Source organism: Corythoichthys intestinalis, chromosome 4 (assembly GCF_030265065.1).
Source record: "Corythoichthys intestinalis isolate RoL2023-P3 chromosome 4, ASM3026506v1, whole genome shotgun sequence".
NCBI classification, from domain to species: domain Eukaryota; kingdom Metazoa; phylum Chordata; class Actinopteri; order Syngnathiformes; family Syngnathidae; genus Corythoichthys; species Corythoichthys intestinalis.
In genome coordinates, this window is record NC_080398.1 from 29,813,070 (window position 1) to 29,835,326 (window position 22,257).

At 38.0% G+C, this 22,257-nt stretch overlaps 1 protein-coding gene across 7 annotated transcripts in view; it reads right to left on the reverse strand.

The window, feature by feature from the left end:
* The window catches only part of myh14 (myosin, heavy chain 14, non-muscle), a 119,491-nt gene extending 98,166 nt beyond the window's left edge, over positions 1-21,325 (reverse strand). For 4 of the 7 annotated variants that reach the window (XM_057833893.1, XM_057833891.1, XM_057833890.1 and 1 more), the window contains exons 1-2: positions 21,096-21,325; positions 10,403-10,574 (exon numbers count right to left, since the gene is read on the reverse strand). In XM_057833893.1, coding sequence (XP_057689876.1) covers positions 10,403-10,561 — 159 coding nt within the window. In that variant the 5' untranslated portion in view covers positions 10,562-10,574; positions 21,096-21,325. The remainder of the gene's footprint in view (positions 1-10,402; positions 10,575-21,095) is intronic. The other 3 variants (XM_057833896.1, XM_057833892.1, XM_057833895.1) reach the window with 1 other exon arrangement.
* Between the last annotated feature and the right edge of the window lie 932 nt (positions 21,326-22,257).

A 22,257-nucleotide genomic window follows, 5' to 3' on the forward strand; every position in this document is an offset into this window, starting at 1 on the left:
ATCCCTTTTCACTTGTTGAATGTGCCAGTCCATTTTTTCACACAAACGCACGTTTGATTGGCTACCCACCTCCCCAAATACAACATGCAGCCTCCTCCGCACCCTTCAAAGAAATTTTTTTTCTGCCAGCAGCAGCGACTAAGTAATGCAAAGAGAGACGTTAATATTGTGGAGGTGGGGAGCACATACAACTAATTTTGCTACTCTAAGTCCGACCTGCATCAGAGTTAGCATAACATTAATCTGTGCAAATTTCTGGAAATCAAAGAGTAAACTGTTTTGAGAGAAATATCCTATGTTTTCTACTGTTAACGTTAATTAAACTGTAAGAAATGTAGTGAATCAAGGTTTACCCCCTTCTCCCCAGTTCATTTTTATTTTATTTATGTGGTCTTAAAGCAGCCCAAAGGAGCTTTCATTTTTGCTGACTGTGCTTGTGAACAAAAGCAGAAGTGTTTTTTACCTGAAGGCTCCATTTTTATTTGTGTTATTCCCTGACTAAGACGTTTTTTGTGATATTTAATTTATTCAGACAATTTTAAGTGGTATTAAGACAAATGTTTATTTATTTATTTATTTTTTGCATTACTGGATAGTTAAGAGATTATTAAAAATGTTGTATTTCTTTTGCTTGTTAATACACAAATGTGTGTTTAAATATTGCCTTTTAAATTTGCTAATAAATTCCAGACATTTATTCTGGAAGTTTTCAAAATGTTTCTTTAGTGGTTTTTGAAAACAAAGGTTTGAATCGAACTGTGTATCACCTGAACCTATACATATCCACTGCAAAAACCCTTTTCAGTGTAAATCTCCTAGAAATAAGTGAAATTATGTGCCCGTGCTTCAAGTAAATTTTACACAGATTTCTTGAGATAAAAAAATAGCTGGCTGAAAATGAGCTTAACAGATTTATTTTAGGCAAAAAATTAATATATTTAATCTTAAAAGAACTTGTTTGTCAGAAATGTTCTTAATTCAAGAATAGATATTGTTCGAAACATTATTTGAAAGCATTTTTTTCTTGATTTAGGTGAACAATGACCAACTTTATATGTATGGGCTTAACAAGAACAAATAGTAATATTTACTTAAAGTGGAAGAATCCGACACATTCATCTGTTAACTAGATTTTAACTCATTTACTCCCAAAAACGTATAAATACGTTCTATTTTTAATTGTTTCAGTGTACCAAAGACGTATTCATACGTCTTTTACGTTTTTTTTTTTTTCACACGACAGAGCTCTAGGTTCTGATTCAACTTAGCTCCAAAGCAAAGCTGAAAATCCATTTTAAAGCAATAAAACTGGCCACTGGAGGGCAGTAGCACATTTTGTAAGACCCCCAACCCGATTCAACGGAACGAATGGCGGGCCGCATGGCCGGGGCGCAGGCCGAAAACGACTGAACGGATGTCCAGGATGCCAGGCGGCGGACGACCGAGCAGAACAACCGGGAGGATGCCCGGGATGCAAGGCGCTGGATGACAGAGCAGAACGACCGGGTGCAACAGACGATGCCGTTGAGTCCGTGATGGAAAGACTAAAAAAAATCCACCTTTATGAGACAGGCGGCAATGAGGGAAAACTTTACCCCGGCCGTCGCAGCCACAGCGTCATCTCTCAGTTAGTTATGTGTAAATAAATTGTTACTTTGCTATCAAAAGCTCTATTTGTCTTGTTGTTTCTCATTTTGTAAAAGGAAAACATCCAGATGTTTGGGATGTAACTAAAGCAAAATAAGTTGTTAAGTTAAACAGCTGTGTTAAAGTCAAAGTTATATTTGAAATGTAGGCGTTTACAAAAAGCTTAATTTCTGTTTTTTCATCAGAAATTGGAAAATTGCTCTAACTAAGCTATTTTCTAATGCTGATTTCTAAAGAATGGAAAACCATATGAACTAACTTTTTTTCCTGCTGAAAGAAGAGTGTCTAATCTTTGTTTTGGTGGGTTCCATGTTTATATAGCAATAGAACAGAATTTTCTGTGGGCCTTGCAAAATCAGTCAAAATCCAGTAAAACGGCCGGGAGCGAAGGGGGTTGCACCGGTGAAAATGGCTGGGAGTGAATGAGTTACCGTAATACTCAAAACAAGATGGTGAAAATTATTCGACTAGATTTAAGAAAAATCATCAGATTAGGATGTAATAAATTTTCAGTGTGAACTTAGACGTCCATACAGATTTATTTCTGCATTAATCATTTAGTCTATCAATTAATGAGGTTCATATTGGTGAGATATGACCCCGGTTTACCCAATCTGTTTGGTCATACTAATGCGCGTCCCTAGTTTAAAAAGTGTACATATATCGTACCTACCAATATTGAGACCAAAACTACGCCCTTGGTCCAAACCAAATGGATTGGACGTCTGCTAGTGATAAAACTCATTTGTGATAAACAAAGAGTTAATTGGATGTCTATCGTCGTGAATGACATCGAGTACAGGTATGTTTTTTGGAGTATCGTCATCCATGACAGTGAAACTCTTTTTTATTGGCTGTGCTGTGTTGTGTGTGTAATCGGTATGTTGCCATGGTGACGCAACTGCAGCCTTGACTGAGTGACTCAGCTAACGCTAATACTGAAAGTATTCCAGACACCTGACACTCACGGAAAGGAAAGTGGCGTTACTTAACGACAAGGCAAAACTATGAGAGTGCTTTTATATCGTATCATTAGATGGACCTCTAGTTATGAAGTGAGAGTTGTGAAAGTTGAGTTATATGTGTAGGAGTGTTGGAAATTACATAGGAAGAATTTGTATGACAAACTGACTATACGTTAAAAAAAGTCTTAATATTTATTATTATTACATAGTTATATTTATATTGTTTATTCTCATATTGTTAGGACTATTTTTTTCATTGTGAGACATTTTTTGAAAGGTTTTACTCTTAAAATAAGTAATTTATTGTAATATATATATAATATATATAATATATATGTAACATACATTACTTCTTGTAATAATCAGGCATGAAAATGGGTCAGGGGTTAAAAAGGTGAGAAGGGTGTGGAGGAAATATGTTCCAGTACACTGTACACCCCAACAAAATATTGAGCTCTGTCGACCCACACTGTGTTTCAGCAGGGCCGTGCAGAGACCGGTGGAGGGGCGGGTGCTCGTAGATCAAAAGGGGCACATGAACAAGTATTTAATACACCGTAAAACAACATAACTTCAATTTTAACCAGCTTTAGATAATAATTGGCTGCGACTGTGACATACTTTAATTGGGAGGGGGCAACAGTGAATAGAAATCAAAACTGTCATCCACACTTTCTGGCTGTGACTCAGTCAGTCTAGCTCTTTTCTTCCTTCAACCTCTGCATCAAAACTTCCTTCCTCAACTTGTTCATCTGAGAACAAACCATATCAGATGGTCACTGAGCCACCAATAGCACAGTTTTCTCAAAACTATTATTTCATTATTATCCATACTTAACAACTCTAGCACCTAATGATTAATAAAGCAATGACATAAAATCTTATAGAAAAATAACATTGTAATTGTGTTTATAATTGTATTTAATACCCGACTATCCTTGCAAACCTGTTCTTACCAGGTCTGCTATTCACCCAGCTGATGAGGTATCCGCTGCCTTTAGCAGCCTCATCCAACTCTTTTTATCCCTCAATCTCCTTTCCCTACGAGGCATGTCCATGTAATGAAATATAAATATTAAAAAAAAAAAAAAAAAAAAAAAAAAAAACAGACTCCCCGGTGGCTTTTAGTTTTAAAGCTTTCTTAATTTCTTTCTCTCTCAATAACGATGGAGGCAGATTTGTGTTTTTATTATTCAATCAAAAAACAAAGTTACTTCTATCAAAAACAAAGTTGCTTCAATCAAAATACAGTTATACTTTTAATCCCAAAAGTCACTTCAATAAAAAACATTGTTTATGATTGCAAAATAAATTTGAGACAAAAAAAGCATTTGAAAACTTTTTCTTGATTGAAACAAATTTTTCCATTGAAGTAATGTTGTTTTGCATTTGGGCCACATTTTGGCTAGGACATGTGTTTTTATTATTCAATCAAATAAGTTGCTTCAAACAAAAATATATATATAAAAAGAAAAACTTTGCACATGTGGCAATCACCGTTTAACAAAGCCTGAGAGGGTTTGAGTAGACTCAGTATGAAGCATTTAATAAAGCCAAGCATTTTCTTACTACTTTATTCTTGTTTAAAAATAATTCGGTGGGGCAGTAACATGTTTAAAACTTATCATAATTCTTACATTTTGAAGTGCTTGAAAACCATTTATAAATGATACTTTGGTGAAAAAAGTGAAAAAACGTCTTATATATGTATCTTTTTTCCAATGTAAAATCTGAATAAATACATTGAACACACACACAAAAAATGGGGGAGGGCGCTACTTCGCGGTTTTCACTTATTGCGGCGGGTTCTGGTCCCCATTAACCGCTAAAAACGAGGGATCCCTGTATTTCTGAAAAGCTTTAAAGAGCATATGACACGAGAAAAAAAGTCTTAAATGGCATTATTATGTGAATTAGAATCATATTTTGAGACGATTCGACTATATACAACAATTTAGAAAAGCACAGATGACGAGAAATTAGTCTTTTAATCTGCCGGTTAGCCACGCCTACCATTATAGGGCTTTAGCGTCCCCAACAGGTGGATGACGTCAGCGGTAGACTGGGCTCATCGGTTTTACTATTCAGCCCATTGAGGGGGAATTATTCAGAACGAGGAAAACGCGACGAAGAGAGCCGCAAAATGTCATTGTTTCAGTCTCTCTACTCCAATATTTTTACAGGATATTCTTTTTATCCAAGTATTTTTCCCCAATAGCTATATAAATGGCTTGAGAAGGACCAGTCAGCCCGTCGAGGGGGAACTATTCACAACGAGGAAAACGCGACGAAGAGAGCGGCAAAATGTCATTGTTTCTGTCTCTTTACTTCAATATTTTTACAGGATATTCTTTTTATCCAAGTATTTTCCCCAATAGCTATATAAATGGCTTGAGAAGGACCAGTCAGCCCGTCGAGGGGGAACTATTCACAACGAGGAAAACGCGACGAAGAGAGTGGCAAAATGTCATTGTTTCTGTCTCTTTACTTCAATATCTTTACAGGATATTCTTTTTATCCAAGTATTTTCCCCAATTGCTAAATAAATGGCATGTTCATGACAAATAACAGTATTGTGCTGAATGGAATATGAAATAATAAAAATGCATTTATTCAGGACGACATGGCAAAATGACTCCATAATGGTCAAAAATGTCGACTTCACCTTTACTATCGCACCTCCCGAACGATATTTTATGACACCTAAATCGGACATATGTCATTTCCCTTCCCCGGCTTCAGAGAATGTAAACAAACCAGAAGCCGTGACAGCTAGCCGACATGCTAACCCAAACCGAGTGATGTTTCAAAGTCTTCGAAGTGGAAAATCACACATAACTATCCTGGATTATTTGACATGACGACCCGGTTGTCAATTGTCTTAGTGGATCGGCAAACCACCCGGTGGAGAACAATTTACAGTTCGTTCCCCGGAGGAGGGTGGCTGGATTTGTTGTGCAGCTAACGTGGTGCTGCTAATGACCATTAGGAGAGCTTTTTACATGCCTATCAATGATCAAACGTAAGTAGTCCTTCATTTAAAGGAAGTTTGTAGTGTTTACTTTGTAATCGCTGTATTCGTTTTTGACATAATACAAAACAAGATGTTTACTCACTTCCTCATAAGTCCAATGGTCCCACAGTAAATATCCACGGTGAATGGGAACCTTTTGAAACTCCAAAAAGGCGCATACGCCTCTCCCTCATACAGAATGATTTGTCTGCAGCCGTTTGGCTGGCGTGATGCGAAAAATAAACGTATTAATCCGCAAAATCAGCTGAATCCTTCGTCCTCATACACAACAGTACAATGTAGCGTGAAGAGGACGTCTTCTACCGTACACGTCACAGCGCCCTCCTCCTCAATGCAAGACCGAAGCCGGAAGTCACTCATTTTCATGGCGCGGGATTCAAAAAACTAAATAAAAATAGCGATCGCTTCCACACACATCCAAGCGGCCCATATCATTCAGGGGCATAAAATACCGCGTGTATTATGAAATAAACATGCTTTTTCGTGTCACAGGCACTTTAAGAAGCAAGAGTCATTCCCACCACTCGTCGGGCCGGTGTTGTGCCGACACCGGCCGTCAGCTCAAGTCCCAGCCGAAAATAACGCGTCTAAGGCGGACAACGGGAGCGATGCGCTGCGAGGCGACCCCTCAATCCGAGAGCATGCCGCTTAATTTGACTCAACAGTGTGTTTCTTCGTTTATATTACCGCTAAATACACAAGCTTGACGCCAATTTAACGGGAGCCATTTTTTTTCATGGGAGATTTGGCTAGCTCTGGCAGTGTTCAACGCAAGCTGCAACGAATGGCATTAACTTTTTTATATCGCAAAATGTGAAAACGATTGAAACCATTACTCACCAAATTCAATCTGCTGGCAAATACAGGCAAGTGTGAATGCTGCGCTCTGGTCTGCCCCGGTGTGGATAAGGCCTGCTTTTTTGTTTTCGAAGCTTTGCAATGCAACCAAAGGCTTGCCGAGCACTCCTTGTTTCACGTAAGGAGTGCGCGCGTTTGGAATAATGGCCCGCAGCTTGGGCCGATGATTGGTTCTCGTCAGCGAAGCATCTAGAAGGATTTGCTGACTGTCCGTGTCACTTTTTTAAAGAACCGATCAGTTTACGTACTAAGTTAATCACATGATGATAATAATAATAATTAAATAAAACCTCCCGACCCCCCCCTCCCAAAAAGAATTTCTCCTCGGATCTACGCAATTCACGTAGGTCGCCCTTTTTGACTTCAAAACGGCGAATTTCGCCGAAAGGTGAGAGATTTTCATGCCTGAATAATTACGCTAAATGCTATATTAGCGTTAGCTTCTCACAACTACAATGTTCACCTTCCTGACTTTTTTTTTTTTTTTTTTTACTGTTTTTGCCTGTGTTGCAATGTTGTTTATAATAAAAATAAACCTTTGGCAATATCTTTGTACATCTGGAATATTTTGCTTTGTATCTCAAATTAATTTGAAAATAAACACAATTTAAAACCCATTTTCTTTTCGGTGCCATTTTAGTCAGCCCTTGTCTGTTGTTTTTATAAGTTACCGCCAATGTTGAAACGCAGACCTTGAGCGCCCTCTTGCGGTATTGTGTGAAAATAACTGAAAAATAAATTTTATTTAGGGTTGTAGTTATCGATTATTTTTGTAATCGATTAATCGATGAAGTAGTTACCGTAAATTTTGCACTAAGGCGCACCTGACTACATGCCGCCACCAGACAAATTTGACACGAAAATAACATTTGTTCATTGATAAGCCGCAGCTGTCCTCACTGTATTATGGGGTATTTACACCAAAAGATATTAACCGGTAACGCTTTATTTGACAGCGGCATCATACGACTGTCAAAGGACCAAATTCACCACCATGAAGCTTTGAACCAATTGGCTGCAAAGCTCATTGCGTCAAGAAACTTCATTTGGCCATCATTGCTCCCTTGGGGGAGACAGTCAACCTCTGCTGCCACCTGTTAACGCTTTTGTTGTTCAACATGCCTCTTAGCATGCATTGCAGCGCTACAAATGTATATAACAATCAAAATTCATGTTCTGTGCTAATTATTTCTTCAGTTACTGTTCCAGTTGTTTCATTAATTGCTAGTTATGGTATTTGGTAACACTTTTAATTACAGTGGCGCCAAATGAATGTCATTAGACAAACATAATTATGACATGAAACTGCCATGAGAAGGATAAAAAAAAAATCAACTAAAGTGCTACCTATTAACCCAAATAAATCAACAAATAGGCCGCACTAGACTAGCAGGATTTAAAATGAAGGAAAAAAGTAGCGGCTTAGAGTCCGAAAATTACGGTAGTTCGAATAATCAAGTAATTGGATAAGGAACACAAAAAAATTTAAAAACCTGAGCTGAGCCTCAAACTGTATATAAAAAAATAAATGAATATATCAATAAATATAAGTACAACAAAAGAACAATTGGCTAACTTGTATAGCAAAAGTCAGCTAGCTTAAATGCTAACAAATGCTAACTTTACAATGCTCTTAACAAATGGTTCAAACACATGTTCCCACAAAAAATAGCTAAATATACATATAAACTAAACTACAAATGCATTTTTAAAAATGCATTAAAAAAACATTAGCTTAAACAAAAACTTAGCTTATGTTGGTCTTAACAGGGAGCAGCTGGATTCAGCCATTTTAAATGAGTTGTGTAATATTCACTGTTGCATTAGAGGGCAGCGTATCCACCCAAATTAATAAAACTAAAAGCAAACACTTTCAAAACTACGCCACTTTAATGAAACGAATACCTGAAGCAGCAAAATTTAATTCGAATCCTTTTTCTAATTGAATTACTCGAGTTAATCGATTAATCATTGCAGCACTACGTGTACGTCTTTTTTTAACGTACTTTTTTGTTTGTTAGCATTTTTGATATTGTTTTGTGACCCTGGCATATCGAGGTGGATCATCCCAACCCTAACACATCGCACCTTTTCAAATTCCTTTTCCTGGAATCTTAAAAATCACAACTACGCTACGCAACATTATTTTATTAACAACTAGTCCCACAACTTTTCAAATTCCAGTATGACCGCACCACTCTTTGTACTTTCCCTTACAACCGTATGGCCAAATTGTTTCGTACAACATCGGTCATGTCTGGAAAGGTTATGGGCGGGGCACCTAAAGGTAATTTGCAACAAACGTCAAAGTATTTTCATACATAAATGTATTCCCATTTAAGCCATATTACTATGCAATATATCAAATCTAACATTGGTGTCAATTATCATCATGACAGAAAATAGACAAGAGCATCCATTGTCATGTCACACTGTGTCATACATTATTCACGCTTGAGAAGTACATTGCTGAGCAAATGAAAGTCAAATAAAAAAATGAGAATGCGTGTTGGTCCAGCAATGCCATTCTCGTCATGACTGTAAAATGAAATCAGCGTTTGTGTGAAAGGAATGTGAAGGAAGGACATTGTTCCATTCATAGTTTATGATGAAACCAGTTGGGCAGAAAAGATGGAGGACTTCAAATTCACATCGCATCCTGCAATAAGTGTCAATTGCTCCAAGCAAAGTGAGAGCAAAGCAGGACTAATTGATACTATGGCGAAAAAATAGCAATCCATTTGGTCCTGCCGGCTACGTGCATTTGTTATAGAATTGACAACAGGCGTGTATACACCCTTTGCTACTCAGGCACACTTTTTTGACACGCCCTACCCTTAAGAAGCATGCTCAGGGATACTAGTTGAATAAAGATTCAGGTGGTAGTCAAGTGGAATGTAACATGTTGAAAATCATTCTTTGCACTTGTACGACTCGGGGATAAAGCAATTGCTTGGCTATTACTTTTATTGTGCTTTGTGCTAGTGAAATGTAGCAGTATGTCACTAAATCACTGCGATTCCAATGTATGAATGGAAGCCACATGTTTGAAAATGTTCACTGTGTTTGATTTCTTTGCCTTCCGCCTTTCCTTTCTTTTCAGACGCAAAAATAACGTGAAAATGTAGAAGTAATGTCCATTCTGAGGTTTTTGGGCTAACGTGATATTCCATGTCGCATATGAAAAATGAATGGCATGGCAGGGAAGGCAACACTGGCAATTGCTTGGGGGGGATGTACCTTCAAACACGCAAGAACTATATTTTTAGACCACCCAAGGATGGCCTGAAAGGGTCACTCACTTTGTTTTTTATTTGTGTTGAGGTCACAAACTAAAATTACTACCTTTTATTTGATGACAGATTTGAATGAAATTTGGTGGGTATAGATGGCTCCCCATCACATGTAAATTTATATAAAAATTATGTCAATCGTTTGTGCTGTGAAAAGTTTTTTTTGTGCAGCTATCGTTTTTGAAATAATTACAATCCTTTATAGTTAAATCTGAAGTCAAACAGTCCCCCATTTTGATTAAAAATGGCTAAAAATGGTGTCAGTTGTTTGTGATTTGTTTGTGCTGTTTTGTTTTGCAGATATTCTGCTTTTAAAGTGATGACATCACACAGCCCTCCCATTTACTGCTTAATCATGGACCCGAAGTGGTGCCGTTAGTTTGTGCAGCATTTTGCTGAATTCTAGATATTCATTTTGAGTGTAATGTCAGATCACACACACATCACAAATTGTTGCAGCACTACTCTGGAGTGTAAATACTGTCCAATACCATGTACTAAATACAATATTAATACAATACCTTGTTAGAATTGACAAATAAAATTAATAAATGACAATTTTCATACAAATAAAGTGACTTTTTTTTTTCCTCACAGTCACTCACCTCAAAGCCATGCTTCTCTGACGGCACCCACACTAGACGCTTGGCTGCCCAGTCAGCCTGACCGGCAGCGGACAACACTGACGTATTGGGGGCGGGGGTACTTGGAGCCACCCCCGACTTGAGGTAGCGGGTGACTTCGTTCATGCCGACCCTGGACATGATACTGCTGGCACTGTGAGAAGGAGAGGCAAAAGAAAAAAATGGAAATTTGAAAAGTTTGCTTGCATACTTTCATTTTTACTTAGCATTGATGGTTTCTAGAATTGCAAAAGTAAGAGTGGTATCAAGAAGGTGAACTGAGTTAGTTAAATCGCCACTTAGCAAATAATACGACACACTACTAATCAGATTAATATGTGTTTGCACAAAAATGTATTGTGCAATTTGGGAGGACAAAAACATTCAAGGAAACAGCAAACCAAAGGGAGCAGTAGTAGAAGGAAAGAGCATCCAGGGAACTTGCAATATGAACACGTACCAGTAATGGTCTAATTGGAAGACAGAACAAATCAAGGAGAAGACAGGGATGGAGGAAAGGGTGAGTGAACTGACTTGACAGCTAAGCGGAGGGGGAGGGATGGCGAGTCAGAAGGGGAAATGTGGAATAGTAAAGAAGCAAGATTGACAAAGCAAATAAAAATAGACTGTCGTTCCATTTAGAGGGCAAAAGTAAGAAGTGCCAAGAATAAAGTGTTCTACACTGTAGTTCTGTGAAAGATGAGGCAAAATCGTGAGGTGACGAGCGTGAAACGAGGGCGGAGGTTCGACAGGAAGATTCGAGATGTGTTCTGACATCGAAATCATTCCGTGAGAACCAGTCACTCGAAAACTTCTCAATGAGGCCACAAGGATTGATATGCTTTACACGCTGACTGCTGAACCATTTATACGACCCAAAATGATTGTTCACTGATTCGTTGTAACGACCACTTCAATGCTAGTTTTATTAGCACATTTAGGTGTTAGCGTTACGCTGGTAACCCTTACAGAAAAAGCTAATGTTTGGTTAAAAAAACCTAAAGTGCATTTAGTCCAGAATTGGAGGACATTTTGTCTTAAAGATTTTTGTAAAATAACCATTCACTTTTCTGATTTCTGCTCCACATTAGGGCTGCAGCTATCGATTATTTTAGTAGTCGATTAATCGATGAACTAGTCAGTTCGAATAATCGAGTAATCGGATAAGGAACATGAAAAATTAAAATACCTGAGCCTTTTTTTGTTTTAAATGAGGATATATGTACAATAAAAGAACAATTGGCTAACTTACATAGCAAAGGTCCGCTAGCTTAAATGCTATAAAAGCTACTGTTTTTTTTTTTTTTTATATAATGCTCTTAACAAATGGTTCAGATATTATCCCAACAAAAAAACTGCTAAATATACCTATAAACTAAATTACGAATGCATTAAAAAAACCTTAGCTCAAACAAAAACTTGGTTTATATTGGTCTTAACAGGGAAGAGTTGGATTCAGCCATGTAAAATGAGGCACACCAGAGGGCAGTGTATCCACCCTAATCAATTAAAACTAAATGAAAACACTTTCAAAATAAACCATTACGCCACTTTAATTAAACGAATACTCGAAGCAAAAAAATTTCATTTGAATATTTTTTTCTAATCGAATACTCGAGTTAATCGATTAATCGTTGCAACACTACTCCATATTCCTTAATATTAAGTCGTAAACTCTATTTGGCCCGATTAGTTCAGCTTACAAATCAATGCTAATATTTTAACAGAGTTGCCAATTCATACTGTTAGCTTTTACTCAGGAGTAAAAGCTAACTGCTTAGCCAGCTATGATTATGAAGATAGATACTATTAGCTTTTTTCTCAGGAGTAGAAGCTAACTACTGGCTATGGTTATGAAGATAAACTAAACGAAGAAAAAATGAAATAATTGCGCCTACAACGCCTAACGGTGTTGCATGAAAATAATACATTCTTAGGTATGTGCCGGTATGATATTCTGACGGTATGATAACCAAGCCAAAATATCATATCAGGTATCACGGTATTGCAACTACAGCTTTAAAATGGGTTACTTTGAGATATCTGGGTTTAAAAAAAAACAAACTTTTCCATTGAACAGGATTTTTATTTTCAAACATTTTAAGTTAAAATAAATAAATATACATACAGGTACATATTCTACATACAATTTAAATAAATTCAGTCCTTTAAGGTGAGCTTAAACCTACAGCGCAGCTAGACATTATTATCATCAGAACAAAAATAAGTGAATTATTTTCCCTAAAAAGCATGTGTGTATGACTCGTATCATGTTTAGATTATACACACACTCTCTTTCTCAATACAGATAGTTGCCACAGAGAAAAATAACAGATGTTTTACCACCGCTAGGCACACTAAACATGCTGGAGTTAACTCTCGTAGCAAGTGGGAAACGTTCATGAGTGTTTGCTAACCTTTAATTATGTATAAATGCGAAATCATATTGGAGGTATTGCCTCCTCGGCAGCGACCCTCCGCAAACATGTTTTACATGTCGGTTGGCCCTCTGTCCCTAAGCCACGACAGTCTGCAACTTTTCTGTAGCCTAAGTATTCCCATACCAGCGATTTTGTTTTCTTCAATGGTAGAAAAAGTTCAGGAGTTTCACCTCCTCTAGCCATCCTGTATCACAGCTGACTCACTGACTCTGAGCAACAACCGGTGGAGGAGGGTTAAGCCTTGCAGCTACAAGCTAGAGATTTCTCCCTGCATTTTTGGGACATGAAAAATAGCTAATTTTGAGTTTTGAAACCTTGACGTTCTCATACCACGGTATACCTTGAAAAGTATTTTACGTTCAGTAAACTCTGGTGGCTGCTAGTACCAGCCATACTGTACATTCCCTTCCTTATCCTGAAATTTCTTTCATAACAAGAGGGGATATTTTCCCGTTAAGCCTGGTCTTAACCTGAACCAGAAAATTTTGTATGTAGAGATGTTTGCAAGTAGAGGCACCACTGTAATTATAATTTGTCGTAATTGTTTTAGTTTTACTCTGTCAATTAGCCCACTGTTCAGATTGTTAATGTAAGGTTTTTAAAACTTGACGTTTTCATACCACAGTATGCCGTGAAACCGGTCATCGGCACATGTCTACATTCAATCAATGCTAACTATTTTGTAAAAATATGACAAATAGACCCAATGATATAAATATGCGCTAGCAATTCTTTTGGAAAATTGCCCGATGATTTGAAATCCAGCATATGTCAATTATTGGTTTCTTCTTCTTTACATGATAAAAAGGTGATAATACAGGATTGAGTTTGTTGTGGGAACATTGTTGCTTGAAAAATTAAAATTTTTGTAACTTTTATTTGAGAATTAGTCATTGGGGGTTAGAACAAGAGAAAAATTGCAGTTCAGGGGGTACTTCATAATTTTTTGGTATTTGAAAAATATTTTCACACATTTTTTTCTTTGTTATTAGAAGTATATTTACAAAAAAAGTGCAGGTTTTAGTATTTTGTAAGTAGATAACATAAAAAATTTGAAGGGTGTGACATTCTGCAAGGAAAAGTGTCATTCTCTGTGCTATGTTTCCGTTCCATTTGATTTGGCCAACTTGTCCAATAACGTCTACCTTTCACTGATTAGCCAAGCATGCTGATCAGAAATGAAAACTATGGAGCCGCCCTCCACTGTGTGTGTGTATGCGAACTATTAGGTGTCTCCCAGCCACGGCAGGTATGTCATCAGGCCTGATTCCTGCCGTGCGTGACGTGTGTCGTACTGAAGCCTCTTTTTTGCCCTGCAATGTTTGTTGATGACAAGGCGGAGAATTTGTAACCCCGCCACTACCATACCGGTTACAATAAAACTGGGTGTGTAATAGACAATAGAGCCACCACCGCCCGCCCAGACAGCCTGTCAGTGGCACTAATAAATATAACTTTGGGTTGGTTTGTAAGAGGATAGAGCCAATGTTTTTATTTTTTCTTCTTCAATTGGCTGGCAAGTTTTAGTTAAAAATATCCACCAATAAGCTTGTACGGCTATGCTGAAAAGACACATTAAAATTACATTATTGTTTCAAACTCCATTTGAACTTGGATTGAAGTTATAAGAGTATGGTAGTAGTATATCCTGGCAGAAAAATGTTCAAAGTCAGTTTAGCTGTACGTGACACATAAGCTAATTGATGCGTGCTATTAGTGACTGTGTTGCTAAATATGCAGGCTAACGCTTATGATTCATTGTTTGTGTCTTAGCTATAATACACAGAGGACTGGATGCTGTTAGCAAAGTCAGAATCAAGTGAGGAGAATTAGGACGGATAATTCAAGTGTTTCTTTTCAAATGACTGTACTTATAATCCTTAATAGACATTGCAAATACAGGGGCCGTTTACATGGTGACTCACCGAGAATACGAAAAAGTTCAAATTTACATTGATATGGGCCCGCCTGCATTCGAACAATGTCGCAATTCCGAATGAAAACGATGTAGTATTCATGCCAAGCCCTAGGGGGCATTGCAGATTTACAAGGCGACAGCGAATGATGCACTTTGACCCCACCAAGCTCCTCAACCTGGAAAAAAATATGCCCGCCCACTCGAAGCAATGGCATTTTTCTTTTGTTCAAAACGGCACAAAAATGGAAACATTCAACCAGAGGTTGCGCTAGACATTTTCGTTGTCTGTCATTTAGACTGACAGGGTCATAAAAATCCGGTCATAGTCTATTTTTACCCGTCACTTAAATTTTTTAAATGATGATTTTTTTAATGATGACATATTCAATAGTATTTAGTTTTCATTCATTTTTAATTAATATTGTAACACTTGCTTGGCGGCGAAAAATTAGACACGAAGTCGTGGTATTTTTCTCCCTTTTTACTCTGCTTACCAACAACTCCGCCCCCAAAGAAAAAGAGGCAACGATATAGACCCCAATCACCAACGTCACACAATGATCTTAATTGTGGTTGTCAGCCCAAAATCTTCTAAATATATATTAAATGCATCTTACCAGATATAAAAAGACTACTACATAGTCTGTGGTGATCGTTTGGTGCCCATACTTCTTGTCGAATTACAGCAGTCCATCTCGCTCTCATCTTCACCATTTTGATTATTAATATTAACGAGCAGAAAAACACGCCGTAATAGGAGGCATGTACGTAGCGGTAATGTGTAAATATGACGAGCTGACACACAATATGGCGGCTCCGGTCAGGGGGGCGAGTTGTGACGTCATGTGATTGGGTGATTGGATGACGCGCTGGCACACCGGGTGCACCAATAAGAACCTCGCGTTGATGTGTCAATCACGGTGCCGCCGCCAGACCCCGGTGACGCTACAATATTCTGACAGAAGAGCCACCGACGTCATGCATTAAGAGAGACAATAGCTAATATGCTGACTCGCCACCCTGTGGTCTGGGGTGTGAATTGCAACCTGTCAAAATGACGGACGGATTTCAGTTTTTTCCGTCACCGTTTTAAAAAACCGGTCAACGACGGAAAATATCCGGTTAACGCGACCCCTGCATTCAACATATTTGATTTAAAAAATATTATTAAAACAGTAAAATAAAGCCGACATTCTGCCATATCTGCTGTTTTTAATGTTTAGTAGCACCGCTGCGCACGCTCAATGTGACGTGTATAAGTTATCGGCGCGGTCTCACGCCGCGAGAGCCTTTGATATGCATTCGGAGCAAGCCCCCCTAAATCCCCCGCAATCGAATTCTTCCACTTTGGAGGCAGGATTCAGAATTTTTCATCTTCGCCGACACCATATGCACGCGAGGCCATTCCGCTACTCAGTCATTGCGTCTTTGTGTCGCAGAGTCGCCATGTAAACTGCCCCACACTGGTACCGCTACTTACGAAATTAATTGGTTATGGAAGTAGTTTCGTACTCTGAAAATTCTGTTAGTAGAGATGTGTTTTACATATATATACCCCAAAATGTTCCAAGCCCCCAAAATTCAGACATATTTAAAAAATTTATAATGCATTAAAATGTATCTAGACATAGAACAAATACAGTGGGGAGAACCAAGTATTTGATACACTGCCAATGGGTTTTCCCATTGGCAGTGTATCAAATACTTGTTCTCCCCACTGTACATGTTACAATTAGATTTTTGCATAATAAACAAAATCGGAGTTGTGGATAATGTAAAAAAGCAAGAATAATAGAGCAAAATATTAAAAGTTAATAGAATCATGTAAAGCTGTTGGTACACGAGGGGTGAATGAATAGGACGCTGGGATACGCACATACACATACAGTAGAGGTCCCTTTTATCCAAATGGATGCCAGGAATGCTAGGCTATAGCCAATGGGAGAGCAGCTATAAATATGTTACGTTCAGTAAACTCTGGGAGCTGCGAGTACCAGCCATACTGTATTTTTGCCTCCCTTAGCCTGAAATTTCTTTCGTAATAAGAGGCAATATTTTCCCATAAAGGCGTGTCTTAACCTATAAATTCTGTATGTAGAGCCGTTCATAAGTAGAAGTACCACTGTATTTATATTTTGTCGTAATTGTTTTAGTTTTACTGTCAATTTGCATAATGCTGAGATTGTAAAGATGCAAACTACTCTGGTTGCAAGAACTACACCGTTCAAATAATGAGAAAACCGTGCCAAAATACTGTTGCATGAACAAAAAACTACAAAAAATGTAACTATATATGTAACTGGTCTAACAGTGACATCACTGCGCTTATTTTCACTCTTCTCCAACCATGATTTGTAACTGTGCCATCATTGTGGCAGTCAAGCATACTGACCACTGAGCTAATAGCCTAGGCTAGCTTCATCTACCCGCACTCTTCGAAGTCCTCAGGGAGTTAGGTTTTTCTAAACTTCTACATGCACAGCAACAACTTCAACCTGTCTTCAATAAGTCAATAGTCAGCACGTTTGACTGCCAAGATAATCGTGTATGTTCAGGGGGGTGAGAAGAAAAGGTGAAACATGATGTGAACACCCCCATCAGAACTGATTACAAATCTATCACTGTTATGAAAAAAAAATTGAAGCACTAAGCTGTTTTAACGTAAATTTTAGCTTTCATGTTATTTTAATGGGTAACATTTTAGCAAACACAGCTGACAGTATTTCACTGTAAATTTACCTTTTTTTAAAAGTGTACTGTAATTTTCGGACTATAAGGCGCACCTGACTATAACCCGCCACTCACCAAGTTTGACACGAAAATGGCATTTGTTCATTAGATACACCGTACTGGACTATAAACTGCAGCTCGCCTCGCTGTATTATGGGATATTTACACCAAAAAATATTAACCAGTAAAACTTTATTTGACAGCGGCATCATAAGACTGTCTAAGACCAAATGAAACACCATCATTGCTTCAGGAAGCTTCATTTGACCATCACTGCTCCCATTGGGGGAGACAGTTAACCCCTGCTGCCACTTGCTGTCAACACTGTTGTCATTCAACATGCCTCCTAGCATGCATTGCAGCAATGCAGATGTAAATAACAATCATAATTGATGTTTTGTGCTAATTATTTCTTCAGTTACTGTTCCAGTTGTTTCATTAATTGCTCGTTATGGTATTTGGTAACACTTTATTTGACAGTGGCCCTATAAAACTGTTATAAGACCATCATAATTATGACATGACACTGCTATGAGCATTAATGAATGCTTATGACAGATGTCCGTTTTTGCCATCCGGCAAATGATCTCAGTTTTGAATGGATGTAAAACATCCGAGCTGGACATAAATGGAGTTAGTGACATAATTAGCCGGATGATACTTAATGACATCTGTCATAAGCAGGCATTAATGCAAATTATAGTGTCACGTCATAATTATCACGGTTTTATAGCAGTCTTATGATGCAGTCGTCAAATAAGGTGTTACCTATTAACCCAAATCAACAAATAAGCCGCACTGGACTATAAACTGCAGGATTCAAAATGAGGGAAACAAGTACCGGCTAATAGTCCGAAAATTACGGTAGTTCTTTTAAGAATGCCAAAAAAAAGTTTCAGAAGCAAGGAAAAAAATACATAAAAATGATAACCTTCCATACAAAATTTTGAGACCAGATATTGCAAATACAGTCAACAGCTGCAGTTCTAATCCCTGAATTTACATTCTCTCCGACCAAAACTTGTAAGCACGTTGATGCATTACAAGGCACCATGACAGCTGCACTTTCATTCTGAAAAGTTCCTACATTAGTCTGTAAGGTCGGGTGAGTCAGTGGAGGTCAAGATCAAATTGCCATTAACGTGGCACACAGACCACAATGAGTTTGACTGACAACCCTGGAATGGAGCAGTAAACCACAGCTCGATCCATGGTAATAAACTCTCATCTTAGTCAATTTTGCAACCCTGAGTCGGCAACAGTGGGAAAGTCATGTGACGGAATGTGTCCATTTCCATAACATTGTCATCATAAACCCTTTGTTATGTGCAACCTCTTGTGAGCCCGGCGAGCGTGGGAGATGAGGACTCATTTGTCCACAATTCCGTCTTGTTAGTCCTGTTCCTACACACACACACGTACACATTCACAACACACACACACACACACAGAAGCAAACAGCTGCCCTCCATAGCAACATCCTGAACACTGCACAAAAAACAATACCCTAAACCAGGGGTCTCAAACATGGCACAGGCACAACTAGGGCTGCAGCTATCGATAATTTTAGTAGTCAGTTAATCGATTAATTAGTTAGTTCGAATAATCGAGTAATCGGAGAAGGTACATAAAAAATTAAAATACCTGAGCTGAGCCTCAAATGGTATAAAAAAAATAAATGAGGATCTAAGTACAACAAAAGAACAATTTGCAAACTCACATAGCAAAAGTCTGATAGCTTAGAAGCTATAAAATGCTTACTTTTTTTTTTTTTTTTTTTTTTTTTTTACAATTCTCTTAACAAATGGTTCAAACGTATTCCCACACCCCCCAAAAAAGGCTAAATATACTATAATATACTAAATTACAAATACATTAAAAAAACATTAGCTTAAACAAAAACTAAGCTTATGTTGGTCTTAACACATTAAAAAAAAACATTAGCTCAAACAAAAACAAAGCTTATGTTGGTCTTAACGGGGAACAGCTGGATTCAGCCATGTGAAATGAGTTATGTCATATTTACTGTTGCCCCTAGAGGGCATTGTATCCACTCAAATTAATTAAACTAAATGCAAACACTTTCGAAACAAACCATTATAACGCCACTTTAATTAAACGAATACTCTAAGCAGCAATATTTAATTCAAATATTTTTTCTAATTGAATTACTCGAGTTAAATAATCATTGCAGCACAACACAGGCCATGATTTCTCAGAGTCACTATGTCTGCCAATTAGGGCTTCCACAATTCATCGATTATTTGAAAACCTATGGATTAGCACATTAATCTACCACTACTTTGGAAGTGGATAAATGTTTAGAGACATTGCTGACCTAAAAAAATTGTCCATAACTGTGATTTTTTTAAAAATCATCTTCAAAGCAAATGTTTTTATATTTTCCATTTGTTAATTTAATGTTTTAATTTTTTATTTAATTTTGTAACGTTATCTCATTTTTCTAGTAAATATTTTTTGTTATTTTTAAAAAATTATTGTCAATTCATATATATCTTTTTTAATCCGGTATTTCTTTAATTTTTATTTTATATAAAAAAGGGGGAAATAAAACTGTAAATATCCTTTTAAAAAATGTTCATACATACATATTCTCTCAACATGAAAATGTTCACATAATTTCCTTTCGCGGGCCACACAAAATGATGCGCGGGGCGGATCTGGCCCCCGTGCCACGGGTTTAACACCTGTGCCCTAAACTAAGGTTATCCACTATAGACGGTCAGAGTTTTGTAGTTCAGATTGAAACGTAGACATCAGATAGGAACAAATGAATTCATAGTAAACGGTGCTTCACAGTTCTAGGTTCTGGGTTCGAAACCCATTTTGAGAAGCTGGACAGGATGAAGGGAAGGTAAAAGAACAAGAATGAAGGTTAAGGTTAAAAGGAAAGCACGATATCAAAAAAAAAAAACGGAATAAACCATTTGTCTTTTTTTTTTTTTAACCAGTTTGGTCAAAGTAATCAATTTTTCTCATTTTTTTTAGATAGTTAAATTGGAATTAAACGCAATTTTAATTGAGACGGGATCAGAGCCAGACACGCCTTTCTCCTCCCGGCTTTTAAGGTGCATGATGAGACATTTTATCACCAGGGCAGAGGTTGTAATGTGGCTATTAATATAATGTGAAGCAGACTGCACACCTATGCGGTGTTGGTGGGAGACCCTTGAAATTGATCCCCACTAAAAAACCACACCTTAGTTGATCGATTACAAGGATGACCAAGGATCAGGGGCCTTTATCCAACTAACATGTGGCAGCCAAAATGACATTTTAGAATAATGTGCACATTATGTGCACGTTCATAGCGCACAATCAGCCACTCCTCACAAGGCTTACACTGCGTAATGAAATGGTCATAGTCAGCCGGTGGCTTTCCCTTTGTAAAAGCCATTACAAGGCACAAAGATAAAAAAGCCCCGTGAACGCCTCACTACCAACGTTCATTCTTACGCCACCGTATAGACTCCACTAGCGTGTTAGCAGACTACAAGGCACAAATATGAGGCGTTCAAGGCTCCAAATGTTTAAGTTGAAATTCACTCAAATTCAAACGTCTTACCTTCAGGTTGCGCTAGGAACGGTTAAAGGTGTGCGGGGGAGCGTCCTGAGGGTGTTTCTTGGCTATTTTGCTCTCTGATAGGTGTGTAGCCTACCGCAGAGGCGTCTTTTATCATCGCACCGTTCTAGCCCAGTGGAGCCGCACATTCAAAGCACACATACACAGGTCCTGCTCGGGAATAAAGTAGAACCGGAGAGAGAGAGAAGTAAGGGCAAGGCGTGTGGCTTCAGCCCAAAAGCAGTACTTCCTGTCCAACCGCCAATCAGAATCAAAGATTCTGGCCCAGTTGAAGATAAACGCCAATGGCAAGCTACGAAGGGCTCCGTGAACCCACCCCAAATACTCGCCAAAAGCCGTCCACCCCTTGACTGGTACGACACGGAAGCGGTGACGAATGGCGACAAAGCAATGACGCCGCTGACCAATGACGACACGCACAAGGCGGGGCTAAAGGGCCAAACGACGTGCAGGATAGCCAATAGGAGAGCCGTAGCAGGTGCATACTCGTCAGCCTCGTGCAATAGTACGGAGATTTGCGCGCCCTTTGTTTGTAACGACGCAGCTGCAGGGGGAGGGCTCATACTGATCTTGGATCGGTTTGACCAAACTGACAAGAGCTCAAAAATCCTGACGTGTATGAATTAGATGGTTTAGTAAACAGATTTTGCAGGTATTTTATTCGAGTATCTATTTTTATGACGACATTTCAGCATTAAGGCCATTTAATGTAGACACAAATTTGGAAAGTTACTTATTACAATTTGTTTTTACACTGTGAATGTGTGATATTACTGCCCTAAGTAGTATCCAGTTAAGTTTTGTGTATACCTATTGTTATGTATCATTGTAGTATTTACTGTGATATCGAGGTATGGTATTTTGCACTCGTACGTTGCATTGTTTGCTGTTTACTGCAAAACCACACACCCTCACTCTAACACTTAGGCTCACATTCACAGATACACCAACACTTATGTATATCTAATAAATTATTCGTACTGCTGAAACCTGTGCATTTCTGTGTCATTTGATTGTTTGAGTTTAAAAAATAATTAAAAAGAAGATTAAAGTAGGGCTGCCTCAAACGATTGTTTTGAATAGTCCATTAATCCCCAACTATTTTACAATTTGACTATTTAGTATATGTATCAAACACAAAATT